A 14,197-nucleotide genomic window follows, 5' to 3' on the forward strand; every position below is an offset into this window, starting at 1 on the left:
TGGCAAGTTAACCCTGCAGTGAAACCGCAAAGCCAGCCCACCTAGGGGCCTGGCCGTGACTTCAGGGAACTGTATGAATTCAAGCCCATCGAGACTGTCCCACTGGACCACAAGGTCTCTAGGAAACGTTAGGATCTGAAACATTTCACCACTTTTTCTTGAGAAGAATTCAGTATTAAGAAAAATTTAATATTTTGATCATATTTGAAAGAGTTCACTTGGTGAGAAGTTATTAAAAAATAGGCATACTCACTTGAAAATAGATGCTGCATTGCTTCTGATAAGCCTAAACAAGTCACCTGCCTCAAGAAGCAAGTGGATGTTTACACCAGTATCAGGGATAAATGAAGAGACAGTTAAACTGAACATTTAGAAAGGCTCACGATCACGTCTGCATCCAGAAGAAGCCCAAAATAGCCAAGCTCTAAAGACCCCTCATTCTCACAGCAAAATCCAATCCCAGTTTAGCCATAATTGTAACAGACAGATGTGGGAAATGACCAGCCCTCCAGGTCACACACTGAAGCCTGGGAGCACCAGAAACCAGTCATATTGCTCACTAGAGGGCAGCAGGAAACAAACCAAAAAACAATAAAATTCCAGTAGTTCTCAAAATAGGAGGCACGACCTTCAGCAAGGCCAAGGCAGATATGCACAGGTCATCCACCTCAAAAAAAAAAAAAAAAAAAAAAAAAAAAAAAAATCTGACTTCAACAGTGCTTGGGAGCACAGTTCAAACAGAGGTGGGTTTGCAAGCGGGAGGGCAGGTTAACTCCCTGCAGTGTGAGGAGGTGCGTTGTAACAGCAGGACGCACCCTTTCCTATAGCTCCCTCCCCATCATCCCCACAGTGGGCCAAAAAGCAAGTTATTCCTTGGGTCATTGATATCTTTTTGGTAAATGGAGACTGCAGCAGAAGTTTCTGCACATCACCATGGCAGCCAGGAGTGCAAGAAGGTTTTTTTTTTAGTTCAGTTTTGACTCAGGCTAAAAATGAATGAAAAAGTCACATGTGTTTTGGATTTGCAAAGTTAATATAGACCTTTTAAATGAGACTTTATATAAAGATCTATAGCCTTCAGGTTTTATCTTCAACGTGGTCAGACAAAAGCCATTTTGGAAATTCCACTACCTGAAGAGCAGCAGCTCAGGCAGCCAAGCTATAATTTCCATAGTGTCCTGAATAATGAATGAATACCCCAAATTTGGTGCTGAAGTCAGTCTCCAAGCATCCATCAAGCGCTAGCCTGTAAAGGCAGCTACTGACATTAAAGCACAGCCTGCTCCTTTCAGTTCCAGCTTCTCCGTCAGCGCTCATGCACAACTCCCATCCAGAAAAGCGCAGGCTGTGCCAGACAGCTTTAGTAAACACAGCCCAGATCTGTAAGAGACATTGGGCAACTCACGACAGGCGAGCAAACGCCGGTAAACAGCAGCGAGCACGTGAGGACAAGTCAAACACATGCAGCGACGTAACGTGATTCTTCAGTTGCTAATAAGAGACATAACAAGCCACTGCAAAACAAAGCATGTGAACTCACCGGGTATCCGCAGCGGGGTTCTCAGAAAAATCACAGCTGCCCACAGAACCGAGGGCTGTGTCAGCCAGTCAGAAATCCCTGCCTCGTTTAGCAAATATGCCTGGCTGACTGAAAACCCAGAAAGCAAACAGAACAGTTCAAAAATCGTGGCTTTTTTTAAAGGCATTTCCATTGGCAGCTTTTCTCAGTCCAGAGGCACCAGTAAGCTATTGCTGCAGCATTGTGCTGCTGCATGGTGCAGCTCAGAAACACTATAAACAACAAATTGTTCTGTTTAGCTTTCCAATATGAATGGGGGGAGCATAAGAAAAACAGAAACATACTGAAAAGCTCAGTGATTCAATTTAATTTTCTCATTCTACTGCTGATAAACACTTGCCTTCGCTATGGCGTTAAGCTAGAAGTACGCGTGTCCAGAGCTGTTACAGGAGCAGAACACTCACTCCCACACAACTCTTAAAACCACTCATTCATACCTAACTTCGGTATTTAACAGCATTTCCACAGAACCACTGTTTCCTCGCCTAGGGATGCCTGCTTTCACAAGGCCCTGTTTTCACGGCTAATGGATATTATCTTCTGCTATTATAAGTGATGTAGCCTCTAGACTAACAAGACCTATTACTAGTGACTCAGGCACCAGGACTACCTACATATTCATTCCAGCTCCCCAGGGTGGAATGGTATAGCATTTTATTCAGTCCCAGTCCAATGGATGCGACTTTGCGGTCTGCCTGCTTCTCTGCTGAGGAAGCTGTCACGTTCCCAGAGACCTAATCACCTTTTGGAAGTGCTTTTAAATCAGCAGAGAGATCCCCACCCCTCACACACACACAGGAAAAGGAAAAAAGGCAATCTGTCAATCTTCCGGCCCTCATTCTGTGGGTTATGAGCTATAGCCACCCCAACCCTTAATTTATTGTGTCACACTAGCAGCTTACAATATCTCATGAGAAAATAAACAAGCAAAGTACCTTCCTTATCCAAGATTCATTTGATAGAATTTGCTTGTCCAAGAAAGCCTGTCACAGGCAAAGCATTCTGTTTTTAAAGAAGTCCTGCCTTTACCATAATGACCAATCCCATTGAATTAAAGCTGAAATTGCCTTAGAAAAAAAAGAAAGAGCTTAAGTGAATAAGTATGTTGGTTTAATGCTTGTTGGTTATAAAGAGAAAATAACCAAGATGTTCAGAGCATAAACTGGGTCCAGTGTGATACTAGGTATTCTCTTTAGCAGGAATGCAGGGCAAGGACACAGGACCAGCCTCTCAGTGTACCTCGGTACTGAGCGCCTAGTTACATATTCCAGGTATGCACAGCAGACAGCTCACCTGACACTACAGTTTCATCTGCACTTAGCGCTGTGGATCGTTGTTTCCGTACATGTCACCACAGCTACGCCTCAAACCAGTCTTAGGACTGCTGAGTGCTTACACAGTTCCTCGGTGCATCCCATTTGTCACTGCAATCAAGTCCAGTCGCCCCAAGCCTTGCTAAAGGGTGTTGGGGCAATTAAGGCAGTCCTATACACATTGCAGAAATGTCTCTCAGCTCCCAGAATTTCTTCACACCTGTGACACAGGGCTCGTGAAGTCTGAGCAGACAAATGCCTTCGAGCCTGCTGCACTGTCAAGGGAACTACCCCCATCCTCTGCTCCCAGGGCAGAGGGAAAGGTTTGATCAGGACATTCTTTGTAGGGGTGGTCACTACTCTGACTCAAAAAAAAATAAAGCAAAAAACTCAAAAACACAGTTTCTCTAATGCGGATCATGGTTTCAACTAGTGGATACAATAGAAGATCTGCCTCATCAGTAACTTAAGACATATGGCTTCCTGGTCTTCATTTTCAATAGAAAAAACAAAGCAAGGATTGGTATCTGTTGGTTACCCATGTCATTACTGGGTCTGGATGTCCCACAAATGGAAGGGAAGACAACTGCATAGGCAAGAAGTCAATATTAGAGCTAGATTAGTTTGGTACATCCTGCTGTTCTACCTGTTTAGCATGCCAAATACTGGAATCCCCACTGAAAACACTCACATGTCCAACTCCAAGTGTACTTCTTCAGGCCAGAGCAAATCACCTAGTTAGTGCCAGAGGAAGAAGAGGAGCCCAACTCTACTTTTACACTACTTAGGACTCCAAAGCAATCAGCAATGTTGTCAGTGAGGTTCCACCTGTTCAGCCTGCAGACAGAAGTCTCCTCCTTGCCTTCACAAACCATCTCCAGAAAAATATCCACACATTTGCCAATCAAATTTATTTTTCCTCCTCAATATTAAATATAATTGCTACAACTCATCTTAGCCCTCAGTCCAGCAGGTACAAACATACAGCAAGAAATGGTACTGGGTCAGTGCATTCCGATTTAACATTATAGAGAGATACAAGACAAGTGTCCCTCCCATTGCCAAATACAGTGTTGTCAATGCAGCCAAGCCTGCTGATGTTGGTAGCAAGAAGCACAAAGGCCAGAAAGCAAGGAATGAAGGCCTGTTGCAAAGATCTGGAGTAGAGCACTACAAGAGTACTAACCTTGTTTCCAAAGAGCCAACTTTTCACCAAAACCAGACAGCTTTAGGTCTTCTAAATATCTAGGTTTTCATGAAAATTCTTGGTTCACTGCAGAAGGCAGATTTTTCTCCCCTGTATAAGATGCACTAAAAATCCTGTGTTCCACTAAAAAACAAGTTTGCAACCATCTTTAGACCTCAGCTCAATACTAATGCTGAAGATTAGATCTTCAGATAACTGATCATTTGCTCTGTGATAAGAAAGAAAATTTGGAATTCTATCACCCACTGACAGTGGCTACCCGATGACATTTTTCATAGTGTTAAAAGGATTTCAACATACCTGCCCAAAGGCACTCAGAGTTAGAGTGGCAAACTACATGAATAAATGTTTCCTTAGGAAATGGACACTGCCCTGGGTCACTCAAGATGCAGAAGCAAAACAGTACTGGTATAAAACCCCCAAACTAGGAACCATTTTAACAGGCTCGAAGGTTATAAGTTTAAGCATTCAGAAATCAGAATGTGCCAGCCATCATTTGGTCTTCTCAGATATGCTGCTACTCCCAAGAAGAGACAGACTGGCCTGAATTGCTATTTCTGCAGGAATTAGTCCTCCTCAAGCAAGAAATCTGCTGTTTCCCAGGAGCTGAACCAAAGCAGTTCTCATTACACTCACGTCATTAGCACAAGCAAACATTCCCTGTTATAAAATTAAAGTAATAGACTACAGAGGACATGTCCTGAGCTCATTGGTGGAAGATGCATCATGAGCATGTGAAGAGGATAAGAGGGAAAGCTTAAGAAGTTTTCTTACTGACTACACTAATTTGAACACTATTGCCTGCTGATGCCTAGAAGAGATTCAGGATTGCTTTGTGGGTTGGTTCAAGCAACTCTTCCTCTGAGAGGACATTAAACATGAAGAAACAGTGTTGTCAAAGCATTAGCAGATGACAGTATCCTCTGAACTGCTCTCCTGTGTTTCATCAGCCCACAGCGCACACTATTTGCCAAGCAGAAAAGGACTGTTGCTCTGGCAAACTATATTTCAAGCCAAGGCAGCCACACTGGTAGCAAACTGCTGTTGCTTATTCAGACAAACTGCCTAAATCAATACACACCAACTGCAGAAAGAGCACATGGAGAGGCAGGAGCTGTTACCTGTGGGTAGAGACAGAAGTGTATCCACTGAAAAGCAAAGCTCCTCACTGTTTTCCATGCTGCGTGGAGGCAGAAAGTTCTCTGCTAGGTCACAAGCAGAGGGTAGGTCCAACATGCTGCTCTCCTCCGAGTGAGGACTTGGTGATGTCTCTCTTCCTTCCATGGTCCCACTGCAGCAGACAAATGTGATTGAGCTGGGTTTTTAGAGCATGAAAATCTAAGCAGAAACCAATCCAACCCATGTGGCATTTTTGCACTGCTTTGTGAGCTGGGAGAAGCTGTTTAGCATACAGATACTTAAAAAATAATAGTAAAGTAAAAGAGGAAGAGCAAGTTTAAAGATGTTAAAGTTTTAGGAAAAAACAACAATACAACCCAGAGACAACAGCCCTCAACCCTTTATAGGATAACTAGGAGTCCACATCAGATCTGGCTTCCCAGAAGCACAGATTCAGGCCTCAGCCCTAGAAAGCTATTGGGTGTATGAACAGGGACGCATGTCCTTGCGGGTACACAACCTTCACACCAAGGGCCACAGTGGATGGACAACCCTTTCAGAGAGGATGAAACTAAGATAATCCCATCTAGTAGCTCCAAGCAGAGCCATGCATGTGTCTGGGGCAGGAGAGGAGTGAAAGGCAGAGACCTGGTAGAGAAGGAGAATGACAAATGGAGAGGAAGAGAATAGGAATTATCAGTAAAGCAGGATTAGCGCTGACCTAGTAGGTCAAAAGAGGCTCTACACAGACCTCAAGGAAAGAGCCCTGCAAGGAAGACCTGAAGCCTCACCCCTCTGGCAACACCAAATGGAAGGAGGAACTGGCCCAAACTGTGAGGCTTCGTGCCAGAAGGCCTTTCAGGCAGGAGCTTCTCGAACACCCACTGAGCACTGACACTCGAGCAGGAAGATGAGACTGAGTGGGGTTAACAAACTGAAATTGTGTCCCCCCCCCCATAACAGTGATTCTTTTCATGTGGAAAAAAATAATCATAGATGGAGACCAAGAGTTATTCTTGTGAAGTGTGAATTCAGTTCCCAGTCCTTGCTGAGACTCCAAGAGATCTTGGGCAAGTTTCTTCCTTTGTCTGTTTTGTCTACTTGCATGCAATAAACAAAGCGGAGATTGTGTCCGGCAGCACCAGCTGTATCCTTGTGCTATTTTGGTGAAGAACGATAGCACAGAGAAACCAGATCCAGTGGTCAGGCAATGGCTTGGCACCCCACAGACTCGCATTTATTTCCTTGCCATTTCTTTCTAAAAGGAGGAGAGCAGCACTTTATCTCAGGGGTTTTATGAGAGTGAGGACTGTTATAGCCACAGGGGCCAAAGGAAACTCTAGGAGGGATTAGCATGTAAAATTGAAGCTAATACACCCATACAGTTTTTTTTCCTTAACCATCATTCCTTAGGTGCTTCTGTCTTGAAGAAACCATAACTAAGAGGCACCTCTGACCTTTGCAGATTGTTGACTAGTCTGTTGACGAACACAGTAAAGATGTTGGCCACGATACTGGAGGAGGCCAGCTGCCTTGGGCAGGGGACAAGCAAGGTCAGTGTTTTTAAGGAAAGTTTTTCCTTTGGGTCAGCACCCTCAGCCCTACCTGAGAACGGCGCCGAGGCAGGAGCAGTCCCAGTCACTGACCTCGTCTGCTCCCTTGGTGGCTCGTCTGGAATGACATAAACAGCTCAGTCACATGACTGACATGGGCTGACGGGGACCCTTCGGAGCAGGGACACCAGCTGGAGTCAGTCCATCATCACACACACATGCACTGGGCACAGGGAGGGGGGGACCTTTTCTAGGAAACAGGAACAGCACATCAGGATCTTCCAAGGGCCACAGAGACCTCCTGGAAAAGGGCCCACATGCTCCAGAAACCATGCCTCGAGCCACCTGGATTTCAGATCCCTGGCATCACAGCAATGAGCAGCTGTTTCCCCAGCGCGTTCATCTAGCCGGGCTTCAACATCCACAGCGCGCCCGGGACGAGGGGAGATACAGGCCAGGCTGCCGGGCTCCACGGCATGACGTGCAGGGGAAGGGCACCCACCTCAGACAGCCCCCGCAGCGCCATGCCCCCAGGGCCTCCTCCTCCTCCCCGGCAGCACAACCGCCACGGCAGCTGAGGGAAGCCGTCAGAGCCATCTTGGCTCAGGGCGAGCACGGCAGGGCCAGGGGACACAGCGCCGCAGGCAAGGAGGAAGCCACACCAGTGAAGCAAGAGCCCCGCTGCAAGCAGCGGCGGCAGAAAAACCCACAACCCCCCCAAAAAACAAGACAAAATGCCTCTAGTCCGCGGTGTTCTTCTGGGGAGGTGTTTCCTGCACGAGAGCAGGGCGAGCTCTGGAGGAGGGAAGGAGGAAAACATCCCCCCCCCACACACACACACCACACACAGACAGGGAAATAACAGATGGAAAAAGTCATTTCAGATCAGGCTTCTTCTCAAAACAGGAAAGGGAATCTTCCCTAAACCTGCTTCCCCAAACAATGCCATTGCCTACAGGCAGCCAGGTGGGAGGGGAAGCTCATACCACTATCTCCAAGTTACCAAATTAAGCAACTAAAAGGGAAAGCAGGTTTTAAACTGCATCATCTAGTACACTTCTGCGGATTTTTTGTTTCAGGCCAATAATAAAACCCACATTGCAGTGTCACTAGAAGGATTCACCACTAAGCAATATTCTCCCCTCACCCATTTTCCAGTGGATTTTTTTTTTCCTCCTCTCTCTTAAGGGTATCAGCAGTCCTGTTAGGAAATAGAGCAAATGGTCCTACATCTGGCTTCTTCCACATCCACCTGGCAGGGCTGCGCCATGGTGCCCAGAGCCACTGGCAAACGCACCATGATCACACAGTGGTGGGTGTAGGACTAGACTGGATCCTACTGCTAAACATGTTTTAGGATGGAGCGTCATTAGTTGGAGAAAAAAGAAAGAAAAACCAAAATCCCCACGAGACCTGGGCCTAGAGAGTCCAACTACAGTAATTCAGGCAATAATTCATCTCAATTACAATAATTTTGCTGCAGCACATGGAGCATTTCCATGGAGCACAGAGCAGGTCAGTGGCCAGGACCACGAAGTTATTGCCAACCCCAGTGGAAAAAATGGGACAGGCGTGACTGTCCCGGGGCCGGGCATTCCAGGACACAGCCGCCGACGGAGGTCAGGAAGCAGCTGGGTGGGAAAGCCAAAGGCCAGCTTGCCGAGGAGATGCCTGCCAGCAAAGAGCTGGCTGTGCTTCTTGGCAGATATGCCGTAAGCTGGACTGGAGGGGAGCTGGTAGTTTCCCTTGGGAAGCAGGACCATCCCTTGTTTGTGAGCTGGAAGGCAGAGCCCCAGCTCCTCACTGGAAGCTGTGGGAGCTTAGCTGGGGAGCACAGGACACCAGTAGATCCATGTTATTTATCCATAGGAGCACATGCAATATTTTTGCATGCAGAAAGCAGCCATCTCTGATTTCACCCAGCTGAATCATCCCAAGGCTATGCCATCAGAAAAGCTCTGACAACGGGATTTGGCAGGTCCGGATTTTGGCAGGTCCGGATTTGCTGGCTCCTGAGAAAAGCAAGGTGCTCAAGCAAGCAGAGCTGACATAAGGGAGCCATAGAGTTTAAAGATCTCAAGCTTAATGGTTTCTATTTGTCATATTAGGTGAAAGACCAAATCTTTGAACTTGCTTTCACTTCCTTCCTCTTTCCCTCTTCTCCCCCATGAAAGATGAGTGGTCCCATGCCCTCCCAAAGGAGCAATGCCCCCCCCACACTTGTAGCCCTTGTCATTGCTATCTACAGTCTTTACCTTCATTTATAACTGCATCATCAGCAAAACCAGTAAAGCTGCCTCCAGGACTGGGGGTAGTCCAAGTTCCTACTTTGTTCCTTCCTTTTATCAGTGTATAGTGTTGGCACATGATAAAACCACTCCAGCAGTCATGTTTGAAGTTGGTTCAAGCAGAAGGTGCCTGTGAACCAGGAAATGCAGTTAAGGCTCACACTTGACATTTAACAAAGATCAAACCATGGAAAGTCAAGCTTGGGGAGAGGAAATACATTTTCTGGCTACTGCAGCTGTGTCACAATGTGGGTTTTCAGCGTGTTGACAGTAACAAGGCCAGAGTCTTAGGCTGTACAATTTTACTCACTTCCTTCTTTCACAACAGTGAGAACTTTAATTTTAGCTAGAAAGAAATGTAGTATGTGAAAACAGAACAACAGCTGAACAGTTTCTATGCAGCAGGAAGTGACTCAGGGCAGAAGGGATGCTAAGGAGACTTGAACAAGGTTGATTTCCTCACAGTTGAATTGCACAAAGTTTTTTTGCCTCATTGTATGGCATTTTCTTAAAGTCATTTGTACTACTTTAAATTTATAGTCTGCACATTTAAGTGTTTTGAGGTCACTTTCTCACAAACTCACTCCTTGTTTTCAAAACTGAAAGCAGGAAAGAATATTAGTATTTCTTTAATCCATCATTTACATGCATTTTACTTCCCAGCTCTAGAGACTATTATTGCCACTGATGCAGCAACTCAGCCCGTGCTGGATTCCCATTCTGAGGCTCACTTCAAGTCCCGCAGACAATGCTTTGCTAACCTCTGCTCTGGAAAAAACCTCTTGGGATAAACCCAGGAATGAGCCCATTTTCAGTCTCCAGGCTGCCCCCAGTCTGAGAACCAGCTCTTTGAACCTGTGAGTTGCAACCAGCAACTCTTCTCCACTCCTTCCTGACCTACAGGAAATCCCACTGAGGTTTTCAGAGGGCAGAGAAAGGCTGGGAAAAAAACTCTTCAAATAAAAAATAAAAACAATATTTTCTAGAAATTTGCCCCAGAAGAATTTGATTTTTACGTATATGGTATTTTTCTAGCTGAACCCTTTCCTCCCCCCCTCCCCCTCCACACCCTGGTTTTCAGGGAAGGAGAACAGGGACATGACACAGTCAGACCAGGTCCTGACCTCAAGGACTGAGGGATCAAGGATCCCAGGGGAGCCCCTTGGTGTTCACCTGCAGGCCAAATTGGATCACCCCAGCCAGCAACAAGCAGATACCGTAGCAATATACTTGTTTAGCTAGAAGAAATGAACCATACCTATGCAACACCAAAAAAGGGTTTGGTTGACCTAAAACTCATCCATTTATCCAGCTGTGCCAGCTGGTGTGATAAAGGATATGACCAGTTCCCGCAGGTTTGCCTCAGTTAAGTCTCCAGGACCACATATTTTAAAAAAAAGACACTTTTGTTTACAAAGCTACACTGAAGGCAATCATTCGAAGCAGCAAACCTCCCTCTCTAAAGGGTCAGTTCCACTTTGAGAACTGAAATACTCCTGGTTTTATTACTGTTGCTAAACAGTGATAAACTAGGGACTAATGTAATCTGGTGTGGCACTCTGGAGTTTGGACTGAGCCATCATGGAGCACAGAGTACTGCCAATTCAGGTTCCTGGTTAATGCTGAGGGCAACATAAAAATCACCCTGCACATTTCCCTCAGCCTAGTCCAGCAGAGACCTACCGAGTTACCCTGTGTCCAGTGTCTTAATGCTGATTCTTAGAATTTTATGATTTGAGTAGAAACTCAGCATTTTCTTCAAAAAATAGTTTTCAGTGGCAAAAGCTTGAAAAAGTGAGCATTCAGGGTAGTCCTGAGCAGGAGCAGAAAAGAAAACTCTGACATTTTCTAAAATAAGCTGAGCAGGGGGAAGAAGCATCACTCAAGATCATTTGGGACTGGCAGTGTTGGCCTGAGCAGGGCAGCTCAGACCCTGAACAGCTTTAATTATGTGAATCCTGTTTTTATGGGTTCCAGTTGCTTTTGATTCATTCCTTGAATCCTCTTGTACTCTCTGTACATAGGGAGAAACTAGAGAAAACATGAGGAAAGCTAGCGACTGGGGAATGGAAGGGCAGGGAAATCACATTGCAATTAGAGTAGCTAGAAGACCTCTGCTTTCCTTCCCCAGCTCTGGTGCTTGCCATGGTGGCCCATCTCCTCCTCCCTCCTCAGCCACACAAGGAGGAGGTGAAACCTTGGTCTCAGCTCCAGGCCTCTGGCCCTTTTTCCCCCTGAGGCTCTTCACCCTGCTAGGCTCTAGCTATCGCCAGCCTCCTTCCTTGCTATTGAAATCTGAGCACTGTTTTTTCTCAGTGCTTGCAAGTCCCTCTTTGCCAATGCCAGCTGTGACCCTCCCTGAACCAGCTTCTGCCTTGGCACTTCACCAGGTTCATCTCGCCAGAGCTCCCCACTGTCTCCTGAAACAAGGCTCAAAACGATGGCTGCACTCCCATCCTGTCAGCTGTGGCTTTTTTGAACCCTTACTCAAATATAATCCTTGAGGTATTCTTCCTCCCCAGTTCCTTCAGCACATCCTTGTCACAGACATCATCATTCTGCCGTCGGCCTCCAGGCTTGATGTCCATGTCTTCCCCCCTCCGCCCCAGGAGCCTCCAGTGCAAATGTGCTCAGCTACCACCTCCGCCAGCAGCTCTGGGGAAAGAAGAACAGACTCAGTCCAGCAACAAGGGAATCCGAGTGTGCTCCCCTCCCCAGCAAATCCTGTCTCCCTCCTTTAAAAGTCTTTGCTGGAGCAAGTGTAGACACATGGCTCTTGCCACTCTGAATGATGTCACCTCATTTCTCTTTCATGCTGCCCCCCTTTGCAGCCACTGCGTAACTCAGGTCTGCTTTAAGTAGCATTGCCTTTGCTTATTCTAGCCTTCCCCCCCCTTGCTATGCATTTCTATTTTTAACTCTCAGCACCCACGCTTTTCCCTTGCATTCCTGCCTACCCAGTGGCTTGTACATCCTGACTGCACTCTGTGCCTGGGACATAGCTGCTGCCTGATGGCACCCTGTACGCTGAAGCTCGGATGAAGAAAGCACATGAAAAGAGCGGAGGCATTTTGAGTAATAGACTAGGTCCTGTCCAGAACCATCTCAGCCTCCCTGTGGGGCACAGGAACCCTTTAACTGGTGGTGAACTGCTGTTTATGCCACTTTTATTCTCATTTCTACCCTATGAACTGAGGGATCAATAGTGTTCAGCTTCTCCTTTTAACTCTGGCAGGGTGTGTGTGCACCTGACTATTTCCAAGTCTTGTACCTCTCTGGGATCTGGGTGGAAGTGGTTACAGCTGGACCTAGACATGTCTGTATACATAAAAACATTCCTCAAAGATTTGTCATGTTCTCATGCTGTTGGGTCTTCAGGGAATTTCCCAAAGCTGCTTCTGGGCCTTGCTTGAAGTAAATAGTCCCAGGAACACAGGAAGAAGTCTGGCTCCCTGCCAGATTTGTGCCTGGATTCTCTGGTGTCTGATATATTATGGAGGTCTAGCAAGAAACATCAGCTACCGTATTCACAATGCTTCTTTCCAACGCAAATCCTCTGATGCTCAAGACTGGCTGAGCCACCCCCACAGACTTACCACACTGCTGGAGTCTCTTCTGTCTCATAACTGGGAGTTTTGTCAAAGTAAGCACATTCCCTCCAAAATCATTACCAATCTATCAGAGTCAAAGAGTTCAAAGGTGACTTGAGATCAGCATATCACATTGGCTCCACTTCCTTTAGGCACCAGGCTCAAAATAAAGATAAAAGTCACATCTTTCATCTAAAAGCCCAGCGTCCCACAAGCAGGACTATGGTGACAGAGCAGAACTGAAGGCCAGAGAGCACAAAGTGCTGGAAGGAAACTGCCCTCTGCTCACACACCACATTACCTGCTCCCCCAGCCATCCTCTCCCCACATTGCCTCAGGCACCTTCTAACTAGTATTTGCAGTTGTCAGTGTACTATTTTAATTAGTTAACTGAAGTTCCCATTCATGGAGTCACAGGATGGGCATGGCTTTGGTATTAGCTTCACACTTGCTGTCTTCCTTGGGAAGCCCAGCAGTTGCATCCAGAGGAAAGGAAATGCCTCTCTCCATTGCTACCGCTTGCTTCAGGCTATCCAGCAGTAGCTACAGTGGGTTTTGCCTTGCTTTTCCAAGCCGTGAGCAGAGAAGCACAGTGAAAATCCTCTCCAGCCTGGAGATACAAAGCAAAGCACAGCTAGACCTGGCAGAGCCATACGTTAATGCATTAATCTTGCCCTTAGTCTGTGACAGCCTTCTCCTTGCTTGCAAGCACATGGCATTCACATGAGCTACCCCAATTGAGTGTCATTAGCACTTTATTGTGTGATAACATATTCATCTACATGGGAGGGTGCAAACCATCACACTCCAGCATCAGTCCTCACAGCTCCATGAGCCCCCACTAGCCCAAAGGGATTTAAAACAGTGTATTTTTTTTCCCCATTTTAAAAAAATGATTGGATCCTTGCTGTTGGATTCATGCTAGTGTTTCTGGTGTCCTTCCAGTCACATCTATTTATTGCCTCCAACCAGGACAGAGAGGGAACCTCACAATAATAGCACAGGAGGGGACCACATATAGGGCCGCTGTTCAGCAGAACCTGCAGCAAGGGTCCCACTCCCCACCTTCAGCACAAACCCAGCCAGGGTCTGCTTGTGGCCCTCAGAGTGGTTACGCTTGCTTTTCACTCTGTGCTGACAGAGCTTGGGAAGAGAAATGAGCTTTGGTCTTTGCTAGAAACCCCCCGAGAGACCTCTGTACTGCTTGACTTTCATTTCCTACACTGTGCTCCTGAGTCAGCTGGAGAAGGCCTTGAATTCACCACGTAAAAGCAATGCACCACACTCCTGGGTCAACAGCCTTGGACTCCATTTGTGAGCAGATGCGGAAGAGGCTCTGCCCTCTGGCCCTAGACTTATTTATTGCCTAAAAGTAGAGATACCTAGCAGAGAGCACTGTCCTTTGTACTTGGTCTCCAGGTATAAGCTCCTTAACTGCTTCTCAGGAGAGTGCCCTCCCTAATCTCTGCTGGTATTTTTAGATTAGCTATTTTTAAGAGATTGTTTGATGCCCACTGAATACCTCCCTACTTTGAGGCTTTTGATGCT

At 46.5% G+C, this 14,197-nt stretch overlaps 1 protein-coding gene across 8 annotated transcripts in view; it reads right to left on the reverse strand.

The window, feature by feature from the left end:
- The window catches only part of SHLD1 (shieldin complex subunit 1), a 72,525-nt gene that overhangs the window by 41,038 nt on the left and 17,290 nt on the right, over positions 1-14,197 (reverse strand). For 4 of the 8 annotated variants that reach the window (XM_013961412.2, XM_067292834.1, XM_067292832.1 and 1 more), the window contains one exon: positions 5,221-5,390. In XM_013961412.2, the coding sequence (XP_013816866.2) occupies positions 5,221-5,383 (163 nt within the window). In that variant the 5' untranslated portion in view covers positions 5,384-5,390. The other 4 variants (XM_067292830.1, XM_013961419.2, XM_013961401.2 and 1 more) reach the window with 4 other exon arrangements.

The sequence above is a fragment of the Apteryx mantelli genome, chromosome 3, assembly GCF_036417845.1.
Source record: "Apteryx mantelli isolate bAptMan1 chromosome 3, bAptMan1.hap1, whole genome shotgun sequence".
Lineage (NCBI taxonomy): Eukaryota > Metazoa > Chordata > Aves > Apterygiformes > Apterygidae > Apteryx > Apteryx mantelli.